We start from the raw sequence: 25,807 nt of genomic DNA on the forward strand, positions 1-25,807 counted from the left end.
GCACTGTGTTAGACCTCATGGAGTTAAAAAGTATATAAAACCCAATGTACAGTCCAGTAAGAACAGAAAACATGGACACAGATAACTATAATGCATAGTTATACACGGCAAACGCTTTTTGAATGGAACGGTATGAATATTGGAAAGGTGCAAAAAAAAGTGTTATGTGTTACCCAAAGGAGAAAAGTTTGTTACCAAAAGGGAGGCTGTGGGAAGGTTCTGTCGACTTGAGCATTAAAGGATGAGTGGAAACTCCAAAGGTGAAAGAGAAAGGAGGAAATGGTGTGAACAGAGCAGTGTAGAAGCAAAGACGCAAAAGCAGGAAGGCAGGGGTGTGTTTAGGGAACAGACTGTGTCTAGGTGTTCTATACTACTAATGGGTATCTTTTTCCCTCAATGGAATATAAGTCCTGACGGCAGGAACTGTTTTGCCTGTCTTGGCATTCCTAGCACCTACCCAGTGCCAGACACATAGTAAGCATTTAATAAGTGCTTGCTAATTGATTTGATTATATAAAGATGGATTCCTAATAAATATTTGTTTAGTAAATAGAGCAAATGATTGAGTATGGGGGATAAGGAGAGAGTTGACTCCAAGGTTATGAAACAAAGTAAATGAGAGGATGGAGGTGCTCTCCACAGAAATTGGCAAATCTGAGGGAAATGAAGGAAGGTAATGAGGTTCCCCTTTGGATATATTTAATTAAATGGGAAATGTAGGCGAAAATATCCATCAGGCATTTAGTTGATGATGCAAGCCTAGAGTTCAAGATAGATATCTGAGTTGGATGAAAATTGGGGAATCATCTGAATAGAAAGGATAATTGAAGCCAAGGAAATGGATCTCATATCTTATTAATCATCACTTCAGTCCTGCATAGATGATTTCTAAAAAAAAAATTAAGTTTGTGAGTTTCCTATGCATCCACATTCATCTTTTTAGACAGTTTCCTTATTTTTTCCTTAATGAGATCATTTATCTATGTCTTCATAATTTAATTCTTGGGAATTTCTATCCCTCTTGAGTTAATACTGCTGTACAATCTTAGACCTTGTTAGGATACTCATCTTCCCTCTAAACACTTTGAAATAACTTCTTTCCAGAGCTAGGGTACATGTCAATTTGCCCAACTTTCCTCTCCTTCTCTATCAGGGACTCTTACAGAGTTGTATTTCCTTACAAGTTCCCAACATTTTTACTTCAGCAAGCATTCTTCCTCATTGATCAGGATGTGGCATAAAATAGCGTTTTCCTTATCACTTCCTCTACTTTTTGAACAATGAAATTCTCATTAAGACAAATTATGGTTTTCTTGTCCCCATCGATGTGTTATTATCCCTCCCAATTTAACATGTATACTTGTCAGCAGCAAACATGCCCTCATCCAAGTTGTCTATAACAACAGCAACAACAAAGTATGCAAAAAACCAAGGGTAGATCCCTGGGACTCTGTACTAGAGACACACCTCCAAGCTGATATAAATAGATTTAGAGTTACGCTCTCTGTCCAGTCCTTCAGCTTGTCCTTTCTCCACCTAAATTTATTATCCTGTAGCTCATATCTATTTTGTCTACAAGGATAACATAAACTTTCAGAGATGCCTTACTAAAATACAGGTATATTACATGTTCATTTCATAGGATTTTGGACTAACCAAGCTCTTAGAGATCATTTAATTATTTTAATATAATCCTCTAATTTCATAGATGAGGAAACTGAGACTCAGAAAAGTGTGATAACCTAGCTAGGATTTCACCCCAAGCCCTCAGACTCCAAATCCAGTGCCTTTTCCATTATTTCATACTGTCCGGTAATGTTAGGTCTCTTAGCATCAACCTAATACCGAGATGAACATCACAGAGAAATGAATTAGGCTCTACTGTCAATTATAAGAATACAGGAGTAGGAAACAAGCAGTGATAAAGTGTTAGTCCTTAGTATGCCATTGAAACTGTATTGTTCTGCATATGGGCTTAGTAAAACCTACATAGTATGGTACTTTAAATTAATAATAGTTTCTCCCCCCCCAAAAAAAATAATATTACTTTTTAAATGCCGGTCATTAGATTATATAATATTGAAATTGTATCTTATTTTCAGAGTACTATGTCATTCTCATTTATCCCTCAAATCTCTCAATAATTTTGCAATATATGCCATTATTTTTTCCACTATTCATCTTGAAAAAAGCCATAATTTATTCAGTCATTCTTTTTGTTGTCATTCTGTTTTATTGATTGACTGATACACGTTTGAATAGGCAATTCCATTCCCATTTGACTTTTTTAAAGAGGACTTGAAAATATTACATTGCACCATTTTAAAGTGTTTTCCATAGGTAGACATAACCGAAGTTATCAAAAGATAAAATTACCAAGCAAATCAGTGTGGTCTGTGATTTTATTTCATAGTTTCTGGCAACTTCTTGATTACCCCACTTTGGGTTACATAATCCCCATTTTCCATAGCAGTGAGCCTTTAGTGTTTTGATGATTGATTTCAGTAGTGTAAGATGCCTAGGAAAGACAGAGCATAGAGTTGGAACGCAAGGGAATTTTAGAGGTCATCTCTAATACAACCCTCATGTTGTTCAGGAATGTTCAGGAGGAAAACAAAGGCCTAAAAGGCTAAGATGTTTGCCCAACATCACACAGATAATAAGTGGCAGACTCAGGTTTTGATCCCAGATGGCTGATCTCCACATCTAGAGCTTCATACTAGATGTCCACCATACCATACATTCACTAAATGAGATTTAATGAATGAAGAGAGAACCGGCATTTAATTCCCTGGAAACATCTGTCTAACTCCAAGGGAATAAAAAAGGCAAGATAATACTTAAAGGATATTTGGATTGGATCATTGCATTGTTCTCTGCTGCCATGAGAGAAACCAAACATATTTCTACCTTCTAATTGTATCAGCAATGCCATATTCACAATGCCTATAGAGATTACAAATATGCTGATATAATTATCCATTAGAAAATACGTCATGTTTGCCATATGAGGAAATAAACTAGAAAATTTATTAAGATACCAAAAGACTGAGTCCCAAAACCAGAAAGTGAAAGCCATCAGAGTAGTTATGACATTGGCACAGGTAGATAAAGTAGAAAGCACCCACATTTTCAAGCCTTTAAAACAGAACAGGCTACCTCAGGCAAAGGTCCTCCTCTCCCCACGCACAGCAACCACCCAGCGTCCTGGAAGCGCGCTCCCAGCAGCTCCGGCCCCTGGCAGTCCTCAGCAGGAGTCCTTAGCAGAAAGTCCTTAGCAGTTCTAACTCAAAAAGGGCTTCGCGCTGCCACTGCCTCTGCTGCTGCCGCCGTCACCACCACCACCGCCAGCCACCGCAGGAACGCTAGCTTGCCTTCCGCTTCCTCTTGCTCCGCCCCTTCCTGCTACGTCAGCAAGTCCAACGGGGCATGGAAGATCTTTAAATCCCAAACCCTTACACTTATGCATGAACTTGTGCTTCAAAAGACATCATGGTGTACTGTACCTAGAGTCCATGCCCAGAGCACTCTGAGCAAGTTAACTCAACTTTTCCAGGCCTGTTTCCTAATCAGTAAAATAGAGGACTTGGGACTCGATGATTGTTGATATCCTTTCCAACTCGAAATCTATTATCTTATCCCTAATTATAGCCTTTTATTGTTGTTCAGATGTTTAGTCATGTCTAACTCTTCATAACCCCATTTGGGATTTTCTTCTTCTCCAGATCATTCTATAGATGAGGAAATTGAGGCAAACCAGGTTAAGTGACTTGCCCAGGATCACAAGCTACTAAGTGTCTGAGGCCAGATTTGAACTCAGGAAGATGAATCTCCCTGAATTTGGCCTGGCACTCTATCAATTGTATTACCTAGCTACCATAAAATTGAAGTCAACAGCCAATAATTGCAATGAAGTAGGTCCTTGGTCTTATGGACCATAAGATACTTAGCATTTCCAATAACACGAATTCCATTTGAACTAAAGTGAAAGGATTGATGCATTCCACAGTGGGTCTCCTGCTATTTGAAGTCTATAGATGCTGCAGTAATCACTTATCCTTTTGTGTTTCTGTAAAAAAAAATTTAATATATTTACCCTCTTTGTTCTCAGCCATTGGTCTGAGGGATCATAGAGGCAGGGCTTAAAAACATTTAGTAGATTATACTTTGACTGTTCCTCCCTTATTCTTATGCTTACTTATTGTTAGAGTTTACATTGGTTCCAATCTTGTGTAAAAGCTCCGTGCTTAAGTCCTGACTATCATAGAATCTATTCAGCGTTTTACTCATTTGTTGATCTCACTTCTTATCCACGCTTCTGGTAACAGTAACAGTAGCTACAATGCAGGCTTCTTAAAAGTGGAAATCATAAGGGTCAAGCTCTCTCCCCAAAATTACATTCATTGAATAGATATGTCCTATTTCATATTTGTATAGATTGGGTTCACAGTTTTCACGATTACTAGGTAATGATTAGGGGCTGCTAGATGGTACAGGGTATAGAGTAATGTCCTGGAGTCAGCAAGACTTGATTGAGTTCACCCCAATGTCAGACGCTTACTATCTGTATGACCCTGGGCAAGTAACTTAATCCACTGGAGGAGGAAATGGCAAACCACCTCAGTATCTTTACCAAGAAAGATTGAGGAGAAGTATGGTCCACTGGGTCACAAAGAATCAGACAGGACTGAGCAACTGATCAATAGCAACAAAAAACATTAATAAAGCATTCTTGATTTTCTAGGCTGACAATACTGAATAAAATTTCCTATCCATAATAATCAGTATATCAAAATGAATAAGGTTTGTATCAAATTTGTTAACCATCAATAATTTATTTGGAAAGGATAAACGATTTCTAAATCCATCATAAACTGTCCTTACATATTTTGTTCTTTTGTTTTTTCTCTAAATTCAAGAGGACTTAATTACTTATCTATACATTAGATTTCCTATCCCTTGAAATGTCAAAAGGACAAAGTCTGACCTGCCTGGTTTGTAGCTATTCCAAGAGATGAATGGGAAAAAGATTGGAGAGAGCAGGTGAAAAGTAGTGGAGGGAAAAGTTTTGTGGGGATAGCGACTGGGAGAAGAGTGATAGCCACCTTTTGCCTTAGATAGGGAAATGTATAGGAGTCTTTGAAATGTGTTCATGCGAATAGGGAGGGAGTAATGTGGCACTCTGTAATGGGAATGCAAATTTGGAAGATCTTCCCTGCCCCTAGGTTAAAGTGCACCTGAAGCCTGGGGTGGGAGGCTTGTTTTTCAGTAGATACTTCTTGATTGGCCAGTGAGTCAATAAGATTGTTACATTCTCCCAGTCAGGAGGAGGCTATATAAACCCTGATGTGAGGCTTTGTTTTGGGGGCTCACTTTGAGAAGTGTTCTGTGATTTGATCTGTATTCTGGGAAGCCGTTGTCCTGAGCCCCCCGGCTTTGAAAAACCCAGATGTGGAAACCCAGATGTTGACTGGGTATGGATGTAATGGTTGGACAGTTTGGAAATCTGTCTACTTGATCTGTTTCTGTCTTGATAATTCTGCCTGTATACTTTGAAGTTCAGGGTGCTGACCTTTTCCCCTGAACAAGGTAAACGATATATGTCTGACTGATTAAAGTAAGCTTGTTAACCCATTTTGAGTTGCTTTCCTTTAACAAAGCAGATCCAAGAACCTGTATGGGCAGCAAACCCTGAGGACGCACTTGCGGTGCTTGCTGCTACAAAATGGGTGTCACGAACAGGATCTGCAGAGTAAAAGGAAAGTATGGGGGCTGGGATAATTGTTTGTTTCCCAGTTGTGGTAGCTGTGATTCTGTGGAGCCGTGGAGCAGGAGAGAAGAATGGCCTGCATGCGGACTTCGCTGAGCTGAGAGCAGGAATGGTGAGCTGCCTGCATCGGGACCTGGGCAGAAGCCAGGAGCGGCTGCCGTCTGCGGGAGGAGATGGAGCCCAGGAGTTAGGAATTCAGCCACAGGAAAAGATAAGAACTGAGCAGCAAAGCAGGGGCACTGAGTGTGTTTCCTGGCTGCATCCCACAGTTTGGGACCCAGGGGGAGGATGGACTTGTGACTATGGTGGGTGGGATGAAGTGCCTTGGATCGCCAGGGACCCCACCTTGTTGGTTTTGTTGCCCAGCCCCCTCTCTGTGCTTGGAAGCTGGGGCTGGAGCCATGTGAGGGGAAGGACACTCCCCTCCCACCAGAACTTTATTTGAACTCTTGTTTTGAACTGAAGTGATAATGCTATGTACTTGGTGTTTGTTTAAGGCCCAGTGGCCACTTTGGTAACTTTAGTTCTGTACCTTGAAAATGTGACCTAAGAGATGTTTAGTGCTGATTCAAAAGTAAATTGTCTATGCTATGGGCATGAAAGATCTTGGGGCCTGAATGTAAAGGGAATGCAAATTTGGAAGATCTTCCCTGCCCCTAGGTTAAAGTGCACCTGAAGCCTGGGGTGGGAGGCTTGTTTTTCAGTTGATACTTCTTGATTGACCAGTGAGTCAATAAGGTTGTTACATTCTCTGAGCCAGGAGAAGGCTATATAAGCCCTGATGTGTAGCTTTGTTTTGGGGGCTCACTTTGAGAAGTGTTCTGTGATTTGATATGGATTCTGGGAAGCTGTTGTCCAGGGCCCCCCCCCCGCTTTGAAAAACCCAGATGTTGACTGGGTATGGATGTAATGGTTGGACAGTTTGGAAAGCTGTCTACTTGATCTGTTTCTGTCTTGATAATTCTGCCTGTATACTTTGAAGTTCGGGGTGCTGACCTTTTCCCCTGAACAAGGTAAACGATATATGTCTGACTGATTAAAGTAAGCTTGTTAACCCATTTTGAGTTGCTTTCCTTTAACAAAGCAGATCCAAGAACCTGTATGGGCGGCAAACCCTGAGGACGCTTGGGGTGCTTGCTGCTACATCCTCATAATGGGTTTCGTTCAAATGGAAAGGGCAATCAAGAAGATACTCTCTGCCTTCTTTTAGTATGAGTTGTATTTCCCAGGATGTGGGATGTGTGCATGAGGACTGGGAGTATCTGGAGTTCATAGTGGATAAAAGGACATAGGTGCAGAGGTAAGATTTATGGCAAAGTGAAGGGCACAGAGTTGGACCAGGCTCTGTGACTTGTAAAACAGTGATTCCCATAAAACAACATTGCCTCCTTTGTGAATTAAAGTTTCTGGAATTGAGGTTCATGAGAAAACCCCCCTCCCCACCAAAAAAATTAAATTAGAGAGAGGAAGAGGGACAGAAGCAAAAGGAAGGAAAAGAAAGGAGATGGGGAGACAGACAGAGAGATTTGCCATTGGGCTAGTTAGTGAATGGGAATGGGTAGGGAGCAAAGCTGTTTGTCTCCCAGAAACTGTCCTTTCCTTAAGATTTATGGAAAAAATAATCAATTGTGTGTTTGTGTGTGTGTGTGTGTGTGTGTGTGTGTGTGTGTGTGTAGGCCATGGAGGTGACATAAGATTTCAGAATAGGTTAAAAGACTAAAGAAATAATTTGGGGGGTTTGCAGAGAGATACAGTAAGTGAACACTTTTCAGAAAAGAGAACCACAAAGGACAGATCGGGGGAGAGGGACAGGAAGACAGTCCCATCTGCATGTACTCTGGGAGAGAATATGGAGAAGAATAATTTGGGAAATGGCATTGGAAGACAGAAGGATACCCTATTAGACACTAGGAACTGGAGGTGTTGTAGACATCTTCAACTCAGCATGTCAAAAGTTGATCTCATTCTCTTTCCCCAGAAACCCTTCCTTCTTTCTAACTTCCCTCTTACTGTGGAGGGTGCCACTATCCTCCCAGTCACCCACAGGTAGAGGCTGGAAGTTCACAATCTATGGATCAGCCTCTACTCCTGAATCTCACCACACTCCTCCCCCCACTACACATACATTCTGCCAAGGTCTATAGATGTATAACAATTATCCCATTTACCACCTTTGCTCCTCTGACACTGCCGCCACCCTGATATAGTCCCTCATCACCTCATACCTGGATTATTGGAATAGCCTGCTGGTAGGTCTGCCTGCCATAAATGTTTGCCTGCTCTAATACGTTCTCTACTCAGCTGTCAAGATAATCTTCCTAATGTGCAGGTCTGACATGTCATCTCGCTGTTCAGTAAACCTTAGTGGCTCCCTGTCACCTGCAGGAATCAGATAGAAAATCCTCCTTTGAATGTTGAAAGCCCTTCATCATTCACCCTGTCCCCTGTTTCCAATCTTCTTATACCTTATACCATACTGAGTACTGTTATGATCCAGTGACCCTGGTGTTTTCTGGTTTAATTCCTTAGTGATGTCACTAAAATATGTGTGTAGGATTTTGAAAGGTGCCATGCAAATTTTCTACCTCTAGTCACATGTGTTCCCCTCTCTCATTTGTGTCTCCACAAAGTGCTACTCTGAAACCTCATTATAGTATGAAGGTGACCCTGGGTTCTTGAAGATAAAACCAAAGGAGTGTAGGCTAAGACAGGATCTATCATGCTAGAAAGTTATGACTTCAAATATGACCCCAGGATAAAGAGTCTGTTTTCTAACTGTGGAGAGGCATGTCACCAATATACTGACAACCCATGAGACAAAAAAGTACATCTCTCAGCCCTATTCAGCCCCCTTCAGCTTCTGAAATCATGGCAGACAAATGATAAGAAAGCGGTCAAGGGGTGCTAAGACACCACATTTGTAGACTTTCAATAAACTTTAATTCAACTATTTGTAATCAAACTCTGTGCTGAATATAATAAAATGAAATCCAATAGGGATAAATGTAAAATTTTTGTGTACAAAAGAAAATAAATGTTATAAGTAAAAAATGGCAGAAGCATGATTGACCATCAGCTGTTAGACAGCATAGGAGAAAATTCACGCAAAAATCTGATGATCACTTGCCTGAGAATCTTGTAGGTGTGATTCTTCCTCTGGTATGGGTTCTATTAGATGGCATCTATGGTCCCTTCCAACTATATTTTGTCAAATTTAGTTTCCTATGTAGTTTTTTTTTCTCATTTTGCTTTTTCCATTTACAAAATGCTTTTCTCACCCATCTGCATGGTAGGGAGTGCAAGAATCATTCTCTCCCCACCCCCTTTCTAATTTTGGAACCATCATCAAATCAACTTTGTCATTGGTCCTGGAAAGAATGTGTCAATCTGCTCTCATTTGACATTTAACTCCACTCACCATCTCTCTAACTTACCAAACCAAAATGGCCTCTCTGACCACTCTTCTGCTTTGTGTGTTGTCTCTCCTATCAGGATGGAAATTCTTTGAGGATAGAGACTATCTTTGTTGTTGTTTTCTTTGTTTTTTAACCCCAGGCACTTAGCACATTGCTTGGCACCTAGTAAGAGCTTAATAAATGCTTTTTTATTCATTTATTCATTCTTCCCATTATACAGATGAAGAAATTGGAGCTCGGAAAAATAAGCAACTTATTCAAGATTACACAACTGGAAAAAGGCAAAGCTGGGACATGCATTGACCTTACCTTTCCACAAGACAGTGTTCTTTTCACCACACCATGCAGTTATTTGCTACCAAAGGAAGATCTAATTTTTTTCACTTCCTCAAAGAGCAAATGCAGCAAAAGGTTTCTAGCATGTACTTGAGCTTTTTTTTTTTTTGACATATTCAGGTTAGACGTCCAAAACGCACATCTCCCTCGGGAAATTTATCATATTTCAAATTACACATGTCTGTTATAACATGAATCTTTGTTTTACCTACCATGTATTTATTATTGCTGCTCCTGAAACTTCCTCAAACCCCCAAAGAGGTCTTAATCCCTGTCAAATATTATTATGTTCCTGACTTTTATGCAGTCTTGAAAAGGCTTGTTTATTTAGTTTCAGTGACTCCTTGTTACTGCCAAATATTATTTCATTTCAGCACAGATGTTGAGGAGGCCAGTGACTGGAATTACTTTACAGTTCTGACATTGTCAGGAGATGGATCCCAGTTTAATTAGGGACAGCTGCAAATGAGTAGGGAGTCACCTGCTGTAGCAATTTATCTTCATTATAAGCTCACAGAGCAAGAGATCTGGGCACTTTGTAAACCTTCCCTTGATTGGAGAGTGCGTTCAAGATGGAGCTTATGACTTTAATGCCTTTTTTTGCCTATACCAAACCTACTCAGATAAAAATGGGGTTGTCTCTGCAGTACTATTTTCTTGTCATGATATACGAAGTGTGAAAATGTTTCTACTATCCCTACCCTTATTCCTTCTGTACTAAAGTCATGAGATGTTAAAGTTAGAAGGAACTCTTCAGGTCATCCAGACCAATCCTTACCTAAAGCGTGATTATTCACTACAATATCACTAAGAAATAGTCCTCTTCTTGAACACTTCAAAGGACAGGGTACTTATTGCTTTACGAAGCAGTCCATTCTACATTTGGACATTTTTCATTGTTAGTTCTTTAATGGAGTAAGACAAAATCTGCCCCCATGCACCTTCCACACATTCATCTCAGTTCTTTTCTTTGGGACCAGCTTACAGTGATCATGGATATAAAGGAGGAAAGGACCTTAAAATTGATTCTAGCTTCTCCATTTTATAGGTGAGAAAACTGAGGCCAAGAGAGGCTCCATGACTTTCCTGAAGTCACATAGCTAACTAGTTCATGGGAAGGCAGGACTACAAAAAAACAAGTCTCCAGTGACTTTAGAGTCAGGAAAACTGGGTTCATATTCTGGCTGTGTCACTCTTTATCCATGCAGCCTTGCCCATTGCATTTCACCTCTTTGGGAATCAGTTTCCTCATGTGGAAAATGGGAAGGTTCAGCTAAATAATGTCCAAGGTCCCTTCTTTGATACAGATTGCTGGATAACTGGATGGTTTTATTTTCTTTACTAAATGTGGCAAGAATTTCAAAGATTAAAAATGGTTGCCAAGAGAAGGAACCAGGACCCTGGGGCTCACATAATTCCCCACACCTCCCTGATTTGTTTTAGGGTAAAAATATTGGACATTAGGGGAATTTATGAGTTAATATTCTTGTTAAAGATTCAGTCTGATTCAGGTTGTCCTTAAGGAAATGTGTTGACCAGTAAGAGACTGAATATGGAAAATGGAATGTCTCTTACAGAAGTGTCAAATGTGTCCCACAACATTCCTAAGTGCCACTCAAACTAGTTTAAATTGTTACTGGGAAATATTTAACAAAATAAATTAAAATACAATAAAACATAAAGAATAATACATTTTAGAACTAAATCAGTGTATGGCCTATAGGGTACCTTATGTACAAATTAGAGGCTCCCATTTCTGCTTGAGTTTGACTCATTAGCCTTTCAAATCTTCTTATTTACAATCTGTTCAAATTGGAATCTTTCAGTAGTTTCTAGTCTCACCTGACTCAAATTCAAAATTTTCCATGTATTGCGAACCACCAAATCAATCTTGATCCCAAGGGTCTTAAGAAGATTAAATTAGATATGGAGTCACCAGGGGATTGGAATATTTCTAGAATCAGCATGAACAAACATTTATTCACTGCATGTGTAAGTCTCACAGAATGAAGTCAGAGGTCTGAGAATATTAATAATTTTTATGCTTGCATAGGAATGTATAAAATTTAAAGCATTCTCACATACAGAATGAATAGAAAGCACTTATTAAATGCTTACTATTTGGTGAGGAGTAAGGACAGGTAAGGATTAAACTGTACATATGGTTTGGGGGAGGTTAAATTGTAATACGGCATGATTTTAGGGAGCAGGCATCTACAAGAGACAGTCTTGGTACAGTGGGTAGAGAACTGACTTCACAGCCAGGAAGACCTGAACTCAAATTTTGTCACTCACACATGATAGCTGTGTGACTGTGGGAATCCATTTAATCCACCCCCCTACCCCACCCCAACCTCACCCCCACCCCCCGGCCCCAGAGCTCTAGAAGCTTTTGAAAATTGTAAATTCCAGGGAGTTCCCAAAGCCAATGGAACCTTAAGTCCACTCCCCCTCCTTATTCTCTTTATTTTGTTGTTGTTATCAGTTAGTTATTTCAGACTCCATTTGGGATTTCTTGGCAAAGATACTGGGGGGATTTGCCATTTCCTTCTCCAGTTCATTTTACAGATGAGGAAACTGGACCAAACAGGGTTAAGTGACTTGCCCAGGGTCACATACCTAGTAAATATCGAAGGCCAGATTTGAACTCAGGATGATGAGTCTTCCTCACTCCAGGCATGGCCCTCTATCCACTGTACCACCTCACTTCTCCCCCACTCCCGCCACCTTACAATGCACCAAGCACTCATGATAAAAAATCAAAAGTAAGGCAGACCCTGCCTTCAAAGAGCTATAATTCTAAAGAAGACAGCACATTTAGAGGAGTAAGGCCCAGGAAAGGAGTTATGGCCCAGGAAGACTCCCAGTCTGGTAGGGCAGTCAATTGTCACATTGTACATGTGATATAATTAACACGTTTAGTATGAGAAGTAGAAAGTGGAGGAAGGGAATGAAGAAGGGAAGGTAGGGGAGCAGAGACAGGGTTGAAAATAACAAGGTAAAGAGGAGACTGTTCCATTCCAGGAAGTGCAGAGCCTACTCCCAGCAATAGTCTTTGGAAATTTGGAGGGTGGATGTCAACAGGACAGAAAACAATAGGGATGAGAGCTACCACAAATGCACCAATGTGTTTGACCCCCTTCCACCTCTCTGATCTATTTGTGGGAGGAGCAGTGTCCTCAACTCAAGTTTCCACTTGGCCTTAAAAACCAGTACAAAAAATGAAACTGTGTGGTAGCCAGAGCAGGTATTCGTGGCATCAAACAGATCTTGAATATCGCCAAGAACATTCCCAGTGAGAGATCATACAACCGGTGCTGAAGCACCTCCAGTGGAAAGGAGCAGACTGTCCTGGGAGGCAGCTCAATCATTCCAATTTTGGACAGCTCCTGTTGATTGTTAGGAAGCTTTTCCTTATGTTAAACTGAAATATAGCTTCCAGTAACTTCTCCCCGTGGGGCTTAGCTCTGCCCCTCCCTTCTTCTCTGCCCCTAAATACACTAAATCCCTCCTTCACATGACAGTCCTTCAGATTTTTTAAACTAAATTTTAAAATTTTTTTAAAATTTTCACCGTGCCTTCTCCAAATCTCCTCTTCTCTAAATCTCCTCTTCTATATGCCCAACATCTGGTGCCTTCACAAGGACCTGGGACTGAATCCCAGCCAGTGCTTAGTGCATTGGTGACCCATAATAAATGCTTGTTGACTTACTGCCTGACAAACTCTGACATTTACCACCTGGGTGATCTTGGGTTTGTTTTGTCACCTCTCTGGCCCTCAGATTTTTCTCATCTATACAAGTAAAAGCCTCTGGGGTCTTTTCCAGCTTTATAGATCAATGATCCGATGAACTGTTAGTTATATGACAAGATTTGAAGCTCCCTGCCCCCCCCATTGTGCTGGACAATCTCTTCTGTATATGCTACCCCAGTTTCCCCCAGTGTTTCTTAAAATGTGACAACTCAGAATTAGATACGCAATGGTCTGGGTGTTGTTTGATCAAGGCAGGGTTCAGAAAGATTGTCACTTCCCTCATTTTGTACACTTTGCTATCTTTAAGCCCAGGCTAATAGAATCATGGGTTTAGAGCTGGAAGGAGCCTCAGTGGAGGATGGATAGCATTTAATGGGCAAAGCACACTACGTATGATATCTCATTTGGTCCTCACAACAACCCTGAGAGGTAGATGTTACTATTATCCCCATTTTATAGATGAGGAAACTAAGAGTTCAAGTGATTTCCCTACAAGTTTCTGATGTAGGATTTAATGACTTGGGTTTCCTGCTTCCAGCCCAACATTGCCTTCACTATGCCCCCTATCTGATTCATTTTATAGGGGAGAAAACTGAGAGGTGACACCTTTTCAAGATCCCACAGGTAGGAACCTGCAAAGCTGAGCTGTGGGCTCAGGTCCTCTTGAGCCCAAGTTGAGCAGTCTTTCTTGCATTGTACTTTGTGCTGAAAGGAAGGCCTTTATCACCCTGTTAATAGCACAGAATAACAGAGGCATCATTGAATGATAGTTTGTATGAAAAAAGATCAGGGCATTTCATTGGACAACAGATTTGTTATGAATCATTACTGAGACATGGGCTTAGTCCTTATTCTGACACTAACTCTGGACCTCCATTCAGTAAGGGGTTGGACAAAGTTGGAAAAACTCTCAACAGTCTTTAAGTCTGTGAGATTTGAGCTCTTTGTCTCTCCCTCTGCTAAGCCTCATTTTTAGTAATAATTGAGTGAGCCTTCCTCTGTGACTTAGAGCAAGTCATCTCTGGCCTGTCTTGGCTTTCTCCTCTGTAAAGAATTTAAGACTAAATTATCTCAAGAATCTCAATCATTCTGCCATACTTTAAGATTTTAACTGTATATAGCTTCAAGCCTTCTATCAGCCCCCTCCCCAAAAGCATCTCTCTTTTTGGTGTAGGGATTTCCACTCCATCCCCTCCCCTATTCCCTGGAAAGCAGAAGCTTTTCAGATATGAATTGCGAAGAATAGTTGACCTTGGCATCCTCCCAAGTAACTACCTCCTGGTTTCCTGGAATCTGTCTCTTCCACCAATGGATTTATCTACTCCTTTCAATATGATGGTGCTAGAGTAAAGTGTAGGCCAATTGATGGCATCTTTAATACTACTTACTCTAATGGCAAAAATGTCTAGTTTTGAATCTGGTGTAGTATCTTGAATGAGAGAAGAGATGCTCTGTTCCCTGCTCTGATTAAGACATACAAAGCCACATTTTACAAGGGATTTTGACAAGCTATAGAACATACAGAGAAGAATGTTCTGGATGGTGAGGAAGTTCAAAATCATGTCATCAAAAGATCAGTTGAATGAACCAGGTTGGTTAACCTGGAAAAAAAAGAAGACAAGGGTAGAAGTCAAATATTGGGTGGAAATGATAACTGTCTTCATGTACTTGAACAGATGTCATGTGGAAGAGGGATTAACTTTTTATTTTGCTTGGTTCTGGTTTTTCAGACCTGAGGGTAATAGGTGATAATTACAAAGAATCAGATATTGACTCAATGTAAGAAAACATTTCCTAGCAATCAGAGATTTGCAGAAGAGGACCAGGCAGGTTGTCCTGTCCCTGGAGATCTTTAATTAGAGACTGAGGGACTACTTGTCTGGGATGATGCGTGAATTTTTATTCAAAAGTGAGCTTTCCAGGGCGGCTAGGTGGCACAGTGAATAGAGCATCAGCCCTGGAGTCAGGAGGACCTGAGTTCAAATCTGGCCTCAGACACTTAACACTTACTAGCCTTGTCACCTTGGGCAAGTCACTTAACCCTAATTGCTCCTCCAAAAAAATAAAAGCAAGGAAAAAAAAGAAATTATGTCAAATGTGAGCTTTCAAATACCTTCTAGATGCTATGGTTCTTATTGAACTTTTTATTTTTATATTTTATTTTTTTTGCTTTTTGGAGTAGTAAGGCAGGGCAATCGGGGTTAAGTGACTTGCCTAAGGTCACATGGCTAGTAAATATGATCGAGTGTCTGAGGCCAGATTTGAATTCAGGTCCTCCTGACTCCAGGGCCGGTGCTCTATTCACTGCACCACCTAGTCACCCCCTTGCTGACCTTTTAGGAGAAATTCCTCTTCAGGTATAGATTAGGTCTAAGGAATTTTGAGGTGCTTTGCAATCTCAGTGAGTTACAATTCATCTCAAATTTGTAGTCTATTAAAACACCTAAATCTTTTTTACACTAATGCATTTGCCACTATTCCCCAGCACCGCCATCTTGTACACCTGATTTTTTAAACTCAGGTATAGAACTTTGCATTTATCCATGCATACTTTTATTGTGTCAACTTCAGCCCAGCATTCTAAACTTCCTGGATCTTGATTCCAACAATTTCACGTGTTTTGCTAATCCTTCCAACTTTTTGTCATTAGCAGTTTTAATAAGCATGTCGTCTATGCCTTCATTCAAGTTATTGATAAAAAAATCTGAGCGGAATAAGACAAAGCGAGAGCCGTGTCACTCCACAAGGTACATTCTTTGAGGTTTATATCAAACTTCTAACCAACACTCTTTGGATCCAATGAATCCATCTAATTTACCATCATACAGCACACAATTCTCCATTTTGTCCACAAGGGTAACATGATGAGATTTGATGATGCCTTGCTGCAATCTAAATATGTTATCTGTAGCATTCCTCTTTTCTGTCAGTATGTTTATCCTGTCCAGAAAATAAAAGTTAAAAAATCTGGACTGTTATGATTTGTTCTTAATGAACCCATGTTGCTTCCTAGTGATCTCCTCTTTCTTCTATAAGCACTCATAAACCATCCTTTTAAACAATAGTATCCTATTTTTTTAACCCAGAAAAAATTCAGACAGAGAGATGAAATGATTTGATGAAGATCATATGGCCATTGAGTGAATGAATTTGTAATAGGACCGAGGTTCTTCATTGCCTATCGCAGTGCACCTTCTATATTATACCACCCTACCTCTCAATCCCCAATCATGAAATCGCTCTGAACCCATGATAATAGGAATCAAGAAATTAAGGGAGGACCTGGAATCCAGCAAATCTTCCTAGTATTGGAGGCAATTTAAGTGTTAAATCTGAAGTTTTTCAGACTGTGACTAACAGAAAAGAACTCTACCTATCCTGGCCTCCCATTGTCTATTATGCATAATAAGATGGGCTCCTTAAGAACAGGGTCTGTTTTTTGTTCTTTTTTTGTATCCCTAACCTCCAGCATGGTTGGGGTGGTATGTGCATGGTACATGGCAAATACCTCATAAAAGTGTGGTGACTTACAGCTTGATTTCAAGAGAGGCAGGTGTCGCCCCAAAGTCAGATCCAGCACTGAATTTCCCATAAAGGAGCTGGGATTAGACATGGCAGTAAATTAAGTGAGTATTCTGGCAACTGACCTAATGAAAATCCACCCACAGACATGAAATGTCATCTGCAGCTTTTTCTGCTCCCTTTTAATTTTATTTCCATGAGAATCTGTGTCCATGGAGGAACTCTTAAGTATTTGTGTTACTTAGGCTAGTAAAGTAGGGAAAGACATATAGAGGGGAAGGATGCTTGGGAGAAGGTGGTCATGACATGAATGGGTGTCATGATCCCTAGACAGGGAAAGATTCCAAAATATATGTATATTTATGTTGGAGTGAGTTACTAGTTAATAAGGGTAATAAACCATTGAACCAGATCAGTGAAGAAGGAAAAAAAAAAGTTTTATTTCACAATACATTGAGAAGCCCAGCTCTCCCAATGAACTTGATGCCCCACATATCCAAAGTAAAATCTTCACATAAAACACAGTCACACCTCCCTTCCCTTAGTTGTGTTGTGTTAATGTTAATCAGTCAGCAGAATCTCCCTCCCCTCAGAATCTAACAACTTCCAGTAGCTGGGGACCTCCCACCCAACCTTTCTAGGACCTGCTGTCTGTACAAGTATTTAGAGACCTGAACTTTTGATAGTTTATCTCTGTTCCCACCCAAGTGACTAGATTTGCTTCTACATGATCATTTGATCATTATTTGTATTTTAGTCTCCTGTTCTGTTTGAATGTCTTTCCCTTTCCCAATGCCCCAGGGACTGACTTTCATTTCCTCCCATTTTCATTTTCATAGTGCATTATCTATGGGAGTATGCACAGCTCAATCCATCCAGTCCTATCCTGAATTCTATTTCTTGGGTCATGTTTGGTCTTCTTGCCACAGATAACTGTGTGACTTTGTCACTAATTTCCCTGATACTCATTGTTTTCATAGCAAAATGAAAGAGTCCCATTAGAGATGGTGTTCAGGGTTTATTCTAGTTCTAAAGTTATGTCACTACATGAGAGGTTATATAGGAACGGGAATTAGGCCTAGGATTTCACTGGTATAGGGACCTCTGGGATATGGAAACTCCCTTTACCAATGCAGGTTAGCACCTTCTCTGAAACTTAAAATTTTAGAGAGTTGCAAAGAACACTGACAAGTTAAGTGACTTGTCCAGGGTCACACAGCCAACATTTGTCTTGAGCCTAGGTCACCTTGGTTTCAAGTCTAACTATCCACTGTGTCATGTTGACATCCTGCTTAAATAGCTTGTTTATTTTTAGTTAATACCCAGTAAAGGATGGAGCATTAATTTTCAATTCCTGTGCCTTCATGAGTTCCTAGTGGGTCACTATTGTTTTGTTCCATGGAGAAGCTGTTCAAGCAGGTCTCCTCCCCCTTCTTCCTCCTTTGCCTCTTTGCTTATTCCCTCCTCAAGAGCCCTGAGCCATGTGAATCATTCCAGAGGCTAAAGGGGTCTAAAGATTTTTATTTTCATCCTAAGAACCAATAGAGAATAGAATTCACTATTTAGAGTGGGATCATCTGAAACAAAATGATAAGTTTTCCTCTCTTTTTTGCCTCTCCCAAAGGACCATATGTAATGCCTCCCACCTTTTTTTCTCAGTCTGATTCATAAGGAGGAAGGAAGGAAGGAAGGAAGGAAGGAAGGAAGGAAGGAAGGAAGGAAGGAAGGTGAGAGCATGATATGATATGGCTAATTCTCCCAAGGATTCATAAATACCATGTTATCTAAAGAACTCATTTATACCAGAGAGGGAGTCTTCCCTAATTTAAAAGCGAAATTTGAGAGACAAATGAGGACTCCTAAGACCATAGGAGTGATTTGGGGGTGACTGGCTTCAGTGAATACTGCTATTCTAAACTGGAGTCTGGAAGGGGAACTCTTCCAGCAGCAAACTGGGCACTGGTCCCTGGAGCTGAGTCTGATCCTCCCGCAGAGGGACTTCCCACAGCTGTGCTCCCCACCCCCAACTATGTGGCCCCCAGTTCTGCAGTTACAAGCTAGGCTCTCTCAGAAGCCGGTTAGAGGTATTAGAGCCCAGACTGGATGATCACAAGTTAGGCAAGCTGAAGATTTGTAGATGGGATCTCTGATCACATGTGGGTAGCTCCCAGCTCCGCCCTCGCGATTCTGTAGGAGGCTATTTTAGGTTTGTCTCTTCCCTTCCACATCCTCAGCAACCACAGAAAACACATTTTATCATTATAACACAGGCAGCTAGGAATTTACCAATGTTGTGTCTCCTCTCTTTCCCTCCGCCTGCCCATCAGACCCTGTCATCAGAACAGGCTTTTACTGTTTTTTGAAACTATGCCATATTTTGATTTTAAGCCCGGCACTCCCTATAGATCACAGTCCAGAAAATACCTTTGCCCATGAGTAGCTTTAGATCAGGATATTTTCTTGTGCTTGATGAAATTTCAGTAGAGACAGGTAGCACTCATTGCAGAATCACCGAAACAGCCTGGAAGGGCACTCAGGAAGACATCCAATCCATCACCAGGATGCCGGGAGGCTCCCTTCAGCCACTCCAGACATATAAGGTAAACATCTCCTTTGTACAGGTTCACCAGACAAGGAGAGCTCAAGTCATCCGCCACTCCAGTGTTTAACGCTCTTTAACACTTTCATAATTTTTGTGATGTCCAAACCACTCTCACCGTGCTATCACATTGGATGGAATAAAATTTGCATGTATTTATTGTCGGCATTATGTCAGGCACTGCGCTCAAGTGCTTTACAAATGTAAAACCCTGGGAGGTAGGTCCTGTTATTATCCCCATTTCCCAGCTGGGAAAACTAAAAGAGACAAGTTAAAGGATTTGAGCAGAGTCCCAAGGCTGCAAAGTATCTGAGGCTGGGTTTCAACTCAGGTCTTCCTGACTCCAGAGCCAGTGCTCTGTGAAAATAGCGCCACCTAGCGGCCAACTATTTAATCACTCCATTTAGTAGGCTTGGCTGATGCACAGCTAACTAGCTATGTGTTTTTAAAGGCAAACAGATTGAGATTTGATGCAGATTTTCCCAGTGCAGCAGGATTGTCAGCAAGAAATTGAACTTTCCTGGAAAATAACTACAAGTACCATTTCAGACCAATCCTTAAGTTTTTCCCCAGAGCCAGCCCCAAGTGGGTGGTTTTCATTTTACAAGGCGTCATGCAAGCTCCCAGTTCCCTGGAGACGCTCTTGCATCTGAGACCTGTGCTTCATGAAGCTATGGTTGTTTCAAGGGGCTCTGACCAGGTGTGCTCAATGTTTCACAATTATGCGTAAATATTTTCTAAATTGTGTTATGGAGCCTTTTTTTTAAAAAAAGCATGGAACTCTTTGAATCGAGTTTGTTTGTTTTCCAAACACTGATCGACTCGGACTCAAGAGACCTAGATGCAAAATCTTGTTCTGCCACTTACACTAACTGTTGGAAATGGGAGCAAGTCACTTCTCAGTTTCCTTATATATTATCTGTAAAATGAAGATTTAGATGCTTCCAGTATCTACTTCATGGGGGGTGGGAGGGAGGGCAATTGTGAGGATACATTCTGTAAACTTTAAAGCATTATATAAATACAAATTATTAAGATCATGGAGGAATAGATTTAAAGGTAGGGGGGAAACTCCTTTTTTTAGAACATATCCAAGTGATTCTGATACTTGATTTCTTCCTTCAATATTTTCTTTTTTTTTTTTAAAGAGCTGGATTTTAAGGGAGGCCCTCCCACGATTTTTCCCTACTGGTAACTCATCATATGAACCCATAATCAGGTCCATAAGCTCTCTAGTTACATTTTGGCATAGTTGAATCCATAAAGTTCTCTATAGTTAGAGGCAACACATATCTTTACCCTTTCCCACCCACCTCCCTCACGTATACATTTTTCCCCCTTCCTCCTTCTTGTACTTTATTTGGCTGTTTCACTTGCTGGAATGAAAAAAACATAAGGAACTGGACAAAAAAAATCAGGAAAGCCCTGATCGAATGGTAGTACGAACCTCAGACAAGACACAGTTCGGTAAGATGCAGTGTGACTGGTCATTGTGTCTGAGTCTGACGTGGATGAAATTGACACCATATGCGCCCACGTGTAATTGCTCTGAGGGACTGGGAGTGGGGTGGGGGGATAGGGGTTGGAAGTGGAAAGCAACATGTCAGAACTTTTTAGTAACACCTAATTCATCCCGAGCTTATAAATATATCTAATGCTTACTTAAAAACAAGAGTAGAAAAAACTGCTACAAGCAAGATTGCTTTTTGACAGTGCGTGAATGTGGGTAAGAAGATAACACGAACAGAAAATTTGTAACAACTTTTTATGGTATTTTTAACATTTATTCTATTATTATTTTTTTGCAGTAAATAAAGTGGTTATGGGGCTCCAAGGAAAAGGACCCAGATGTTAGTGACTTGTATGAAATTCAGTGGAAACAAGTTGTAAAAAATACAGCCATAAACCAGGCTGTCAATGCCACACATCTGGACAATGCAGCTGTATGTTCCTAGTGCTGTCGTCACCCAAAGAAAGCTCAATAGCCTTATTTCACCCCAATTAGGCTACATACCAACAGGATCAGCATTAAATGAAAGGGGGTGGGGGGATGGGCAAGGAAGGTTCATAAGCATGGCGCCCTCCAGGAAGCAGCTTTTATCTCTCAGTTGAATTTAGCCAAGATATGGAAGAGAGGTTAACCCAGTTACTCCCATAATTTAAAAAAAAAAAAACATGTTCTGTACCATGAACTAACAAATTACAGTTGGAATTTTGGCCTCTTGGATTATTTTTTTAAAAGAATGAAAACAACAGCCTTTCCTGCTGCATTAAGCCAATTTCTTAAAAATTGGAGAAGTGAATGGTATCCCTCTTCTTCCTGCACCATCCTGGTGGTCTTTGGCCATCCTCGGAGGGAGAAGCATCTGGAGTGATTGGAAAAGAATTCATGTGCCAAAAAAGCCAGTTAATTTCAACTTCTTGTTGTGGGTTGGTTTTAAATTTGTACATTGGAGTGGGTTATCTCAAAGGCTCCTGTTCATACATTCTTTGAATCTATAATTGATAAGGATAACCCATAATCATATAGTACTTATGGTTATAAAGTACTTTATATGTACTTTGTACAAATGAATTGTTTCATTTAAATTTTATAATTTAATTCCAATGTTCATAGGCTTATAAATTTAGAGCAAGAAGGAAGCCTAGAGGTCATCAACTCTAAGGAAACTAAGGCATAAGAATGTAAGTGACGTGCCCAGGGTCACAGAGCTGAGAGATGGCATAGGAGAGATCTGAACCTGTCTTCCTAATTCCAAGTCCATCACCCTATTCATGATACTATTTTGTCTAAAAGTTGCCTTGAAAGATTTTTTTTTTGTGGGGAGGGGTGTTTTAGTGTCCAACTTGGATTTCATTGACATAGAAAACTCCCCTAGGGGAAACCTCTACCTATGCAAGGCACTTAAGCCTGTTTGCCTCAGTTTCCTCATTTGTAAAATAAGCTGGAGAAGGAAATGGCAAACCATTCCAGTATCTTTGTCAAGAAAGCCCCCGATAAAAGAGATCACAAAGAGTCAGACTTGACTGAATCAGCTGAACAATAACAAATACATATATGTGTGTTTGTGTGTGTGTGTGTGTGTGTGTGCTTGGTTGGTTGTTGTCCCTCATGCTTGAAAAGGACCAAAATGGCATCTATTTTGGGGTCGACGCACAGTGCACCCAACTGTGCCTGATTATACCAATACAAGTTCAGAAGACTCTACCATGGGTCAGGCACAAATAGTCCATATGAACATTTGGAGTGGAGATGTCTCTGAATTTGCACATCTCACATTTCTTTTGAGTTACTGCAACTTTACTAAGAAGATAGCACCTTCTTTCACGCAGGTGTGTATGTGTGTATACATATACATATATATATATACATATATGAAATAGTATCTATATATCATCTTTGAGAGTTGACTGGGTCACCAAAACATTAAGCAATTTGCTCAGGATGACTCATTTAGAATGTGTCAGAGTCAAGACTTAAGCTCAGGTCTTTCTGATGCCAAGTCCTATTCTTTAGCCATGAAACCTTACTGCCTTTCTCTGCAGATAGATTAGAGCCATTTTCCAAAACACTGAGAGTTTAAAAGGTTAAGTGACTTACCTGAAGTCACAGGGATAGTATGTGACAACGCAAGTACTCCCACTTAGTTCTAAGACATCAAGACAGTGCCATGGATAGAGTTCTGGACCTGGAGTCAGAACTACCCTCAGATACTTACAGGTAAGTGACTTACAGGCAAGTCAATCAACCTCGATCTGCCTCACTATCTTCACCTGTAAAATGGGTATAATACTAGCAGCTACCTCCCAGGGTTGTTGTGGGGATCAAAAGAGGTGATGTTTGTAAAGCATGTGTAGTACAGCTCCTGGCATATAGTGGGCACTAAGTAAATACTTATTTCCTTTCTCCCATATCCCTGATTTTGAAGCAATGCTACATCATGACCCTGTGGCATATTCCAGAATTCTTCAGCCCCATTGAGGCAGCACTGGGAATATTGGATATTGTAAAATATTGAATAATTTTTAATTATTATCTTCAAATATTAAAAAAACATTCAAATATCATGAAATAGAAATGTTGGGAAGAAATCCTGGGAAGAATGTGATATCATTGTTCATTGGTTGACCCCTTTTGGTCATAACTATTTCTCAACTATTTCTCTGTCCCCACAGGTAGTAAATGCGGCCAGAGCCATTACAATTGCTGGAGAGAAACTTACCCAGCCGCTGATTGGGAAACTCATTAAATACCAACTGCTGAATCTCAAACAAAAGGATGAACAACGAAGGGCTATAGAGAAGAAGGTAGGATGGCAGGGTCTCTGATGGAAAGAAACAAGAAATGAAACCTAGACATGTCTCTGCGGAGCAGAGGCTTGTGAAGTCCACTGCTAGCCACAGATTACCTTATTTTTCCAGTTGGATATTTTTATATAATTGATTCCTTTGTAATCTCTTTTATTATTTTATTTTATGCATTTGAGAAGGGGGCCTCACACTTCACCAGTTAGCCAAAGGGGTTCATGAGATGTTTAAGAACTTCTGTGTTCGAAGCAATTCATCTTTTCACAATCCCTTAGCTCACTGGGCTGCCTCCTCCCACTAAGACTCCTTTAGGAAAATAAGGTACATAGGGAAGGTACATAGAGGATTTGATTTCTCAAAAACACATATGTGGGAAAGGGACAGTGGTGGGAGGACCTGGGTTCACATCCTCCCTCCATCAACACCTGTGTGACCTGGGGCAAGTCACATGACTTCTCTGGGATTCAATTCCCCCATCTTTAAAATGCACTAGCTTCCCTCGAAATCAAATGTAGGACAATCCTGTCTTTTAAAAATAATGATAATATTGTATCTTACTGCTTGTTCTCCATGCACACTATCCATTTCAGCCAAACTGATCAGCTTGCTGTTCCTTGTCTACAGTATGACATCTCCCATCTCAGTGCCTTTGAATAGGTTGTCTTCAATGCTAAGATTGCCCTGTCTCCTAATCTTGACCCCTTAGAACCCCCAACTTCCTTCAGACCCTGGCTTAAGTACCACCTCTTACAAAAGACCTTTCCTGATCCCCCTCACATGCTCTCATCTCTCTCCTGAAATTCCCTTCTATTTTCTTATATGTGGTTTGTCTATACTTAGATATGTATGTTTTGTTCCCCCTGAAAAATATAAGCTCCTTGAGGGCAGTGTGTCACTTTTTCTTTTTATATATCCCATCCCTAGCACAGTGCAAAATAGTCACTTAATAAATGCTTATTGGAGGGTTGCTAGCTCTTACTATGTGAAGATGGCATCACTAACCAGTCACTGATGCCAGATGTATAACAAGGGTTGTTTTTCTAGTAACATATTCAAATAGTCATGCAAAAAAGGAGCTGGGAAATATGGAAAGAAAAAAATGCAAAGCAAACTCAAAAAGGGGAGGGGAGGAGGCAGAGGAGAATCAGGCCTTAAGTATTTTAGATGAAAATAATGGTTCATATTTAGGGAGTGATTTCCATCCAACAACCTTGACATAGGCTGTATATTAGGAGATAAACAAAAAAAATTGGGGGACAGACCTCAACTTTCTACCCTTCTTTGAACCCTATTAATTGGTGGCAGTCAAGATTCACACCCAGAGCTCATGACTCAAAATCCTGTGTCCTTTCCCCAGTGATCTGCTACTTCTGTGCATGGCATTTATTTGCTAGAATATCAATTTGTACTTCTCTAGCAAGCTAAAACTATTTTAGCAGCAATCCACTTTCTTTTTCTGCTCACGTATTACCTGTCTGGATATTTCATTTGCTTGTGGGGATTTCATTTAATTCGTCTGTGGAAATGGAGCTACATTTGGTACAAAGATTTATACCTGATCCAACAAAACTCTTAAATATTTTTAGCAAAGTGATGCCAAAATCAAATCCATTCACTCATTATCACTACTCAGAATAGCTGAACTGTTTGGGGGTCTCATTGAAAATCCATTTAAATGGCCTAGTGCCATGGACAGCATGATCTGCTATAGACATGCAGCCCAAATAGATTTCTATGTGCTTTCTCTCATCTTTTATAAACAGGAAAATAAATATATTCTCAGGTGGAAGAGATGAAGCTAACTTGTGGAAAGACCACAATGTCTTAACTGGTCTTTGCATCTCCCTACCCCACCCTGTGGTGTCCAGAATTATATATGTTGCATTTGACCTCAGGGATGAGAATTAGCATTAATAGATGGGAATTGCAGGGATCCAAATTTAGCCTGGATGTCTAGAACATCTCCTCAATACTTAGTACTCTTAGTACGCTCCAAAAGTCAAATAATCTGTCTTTGCAGGGGTGGGTTTTCTCTCCTTAGAGGTCTTCAAGCAACTTCAACCAATTGTCAGGTCTCCTCTAGAGAGGAATCTTATTCAGAT

General features: G+C 40.4%; 1 protein-coding gene across 1 annotated transcript in view; it reads left to right on the forward strand.

The window, feature by feature from the left end:
* SPAG17 (sperm associated antigen 17) overlaps window positions 1-25,807 on the forward strand; it is a 266,279-nt gene that overhangs the window by 67,103 nt on the left and 173,369 nt on the right. Inside the window, exon 4 of the mRNA XM_069089276.1 lies at window positions 23,574-23,705. Coding sequence (XP_068945377.1) covers window positions 23,574-23,705 — 132 coding nt within the window. The remainder of the gene's footprint in view (window positions 1-23,573; window positions 23,706-25,807) is intronic.

The sequence above is a fragment of the Petaurus breviceps genome, unplaced genomic scaffold (genome assembly GCF_028583685.1).
Source record: "Petaurus breviceps papuanus isolate PSGF00001 unplaced genomic scaffold, PetGlider_PUasm1.0 186, whole genome shotgun sequence".
Lineage (NCBI taxonomy): Eukaryota > Metazoa > Chordata > Mammalia > Diprotodontia > Petauridae > Petaurus > Petaurus breviceps.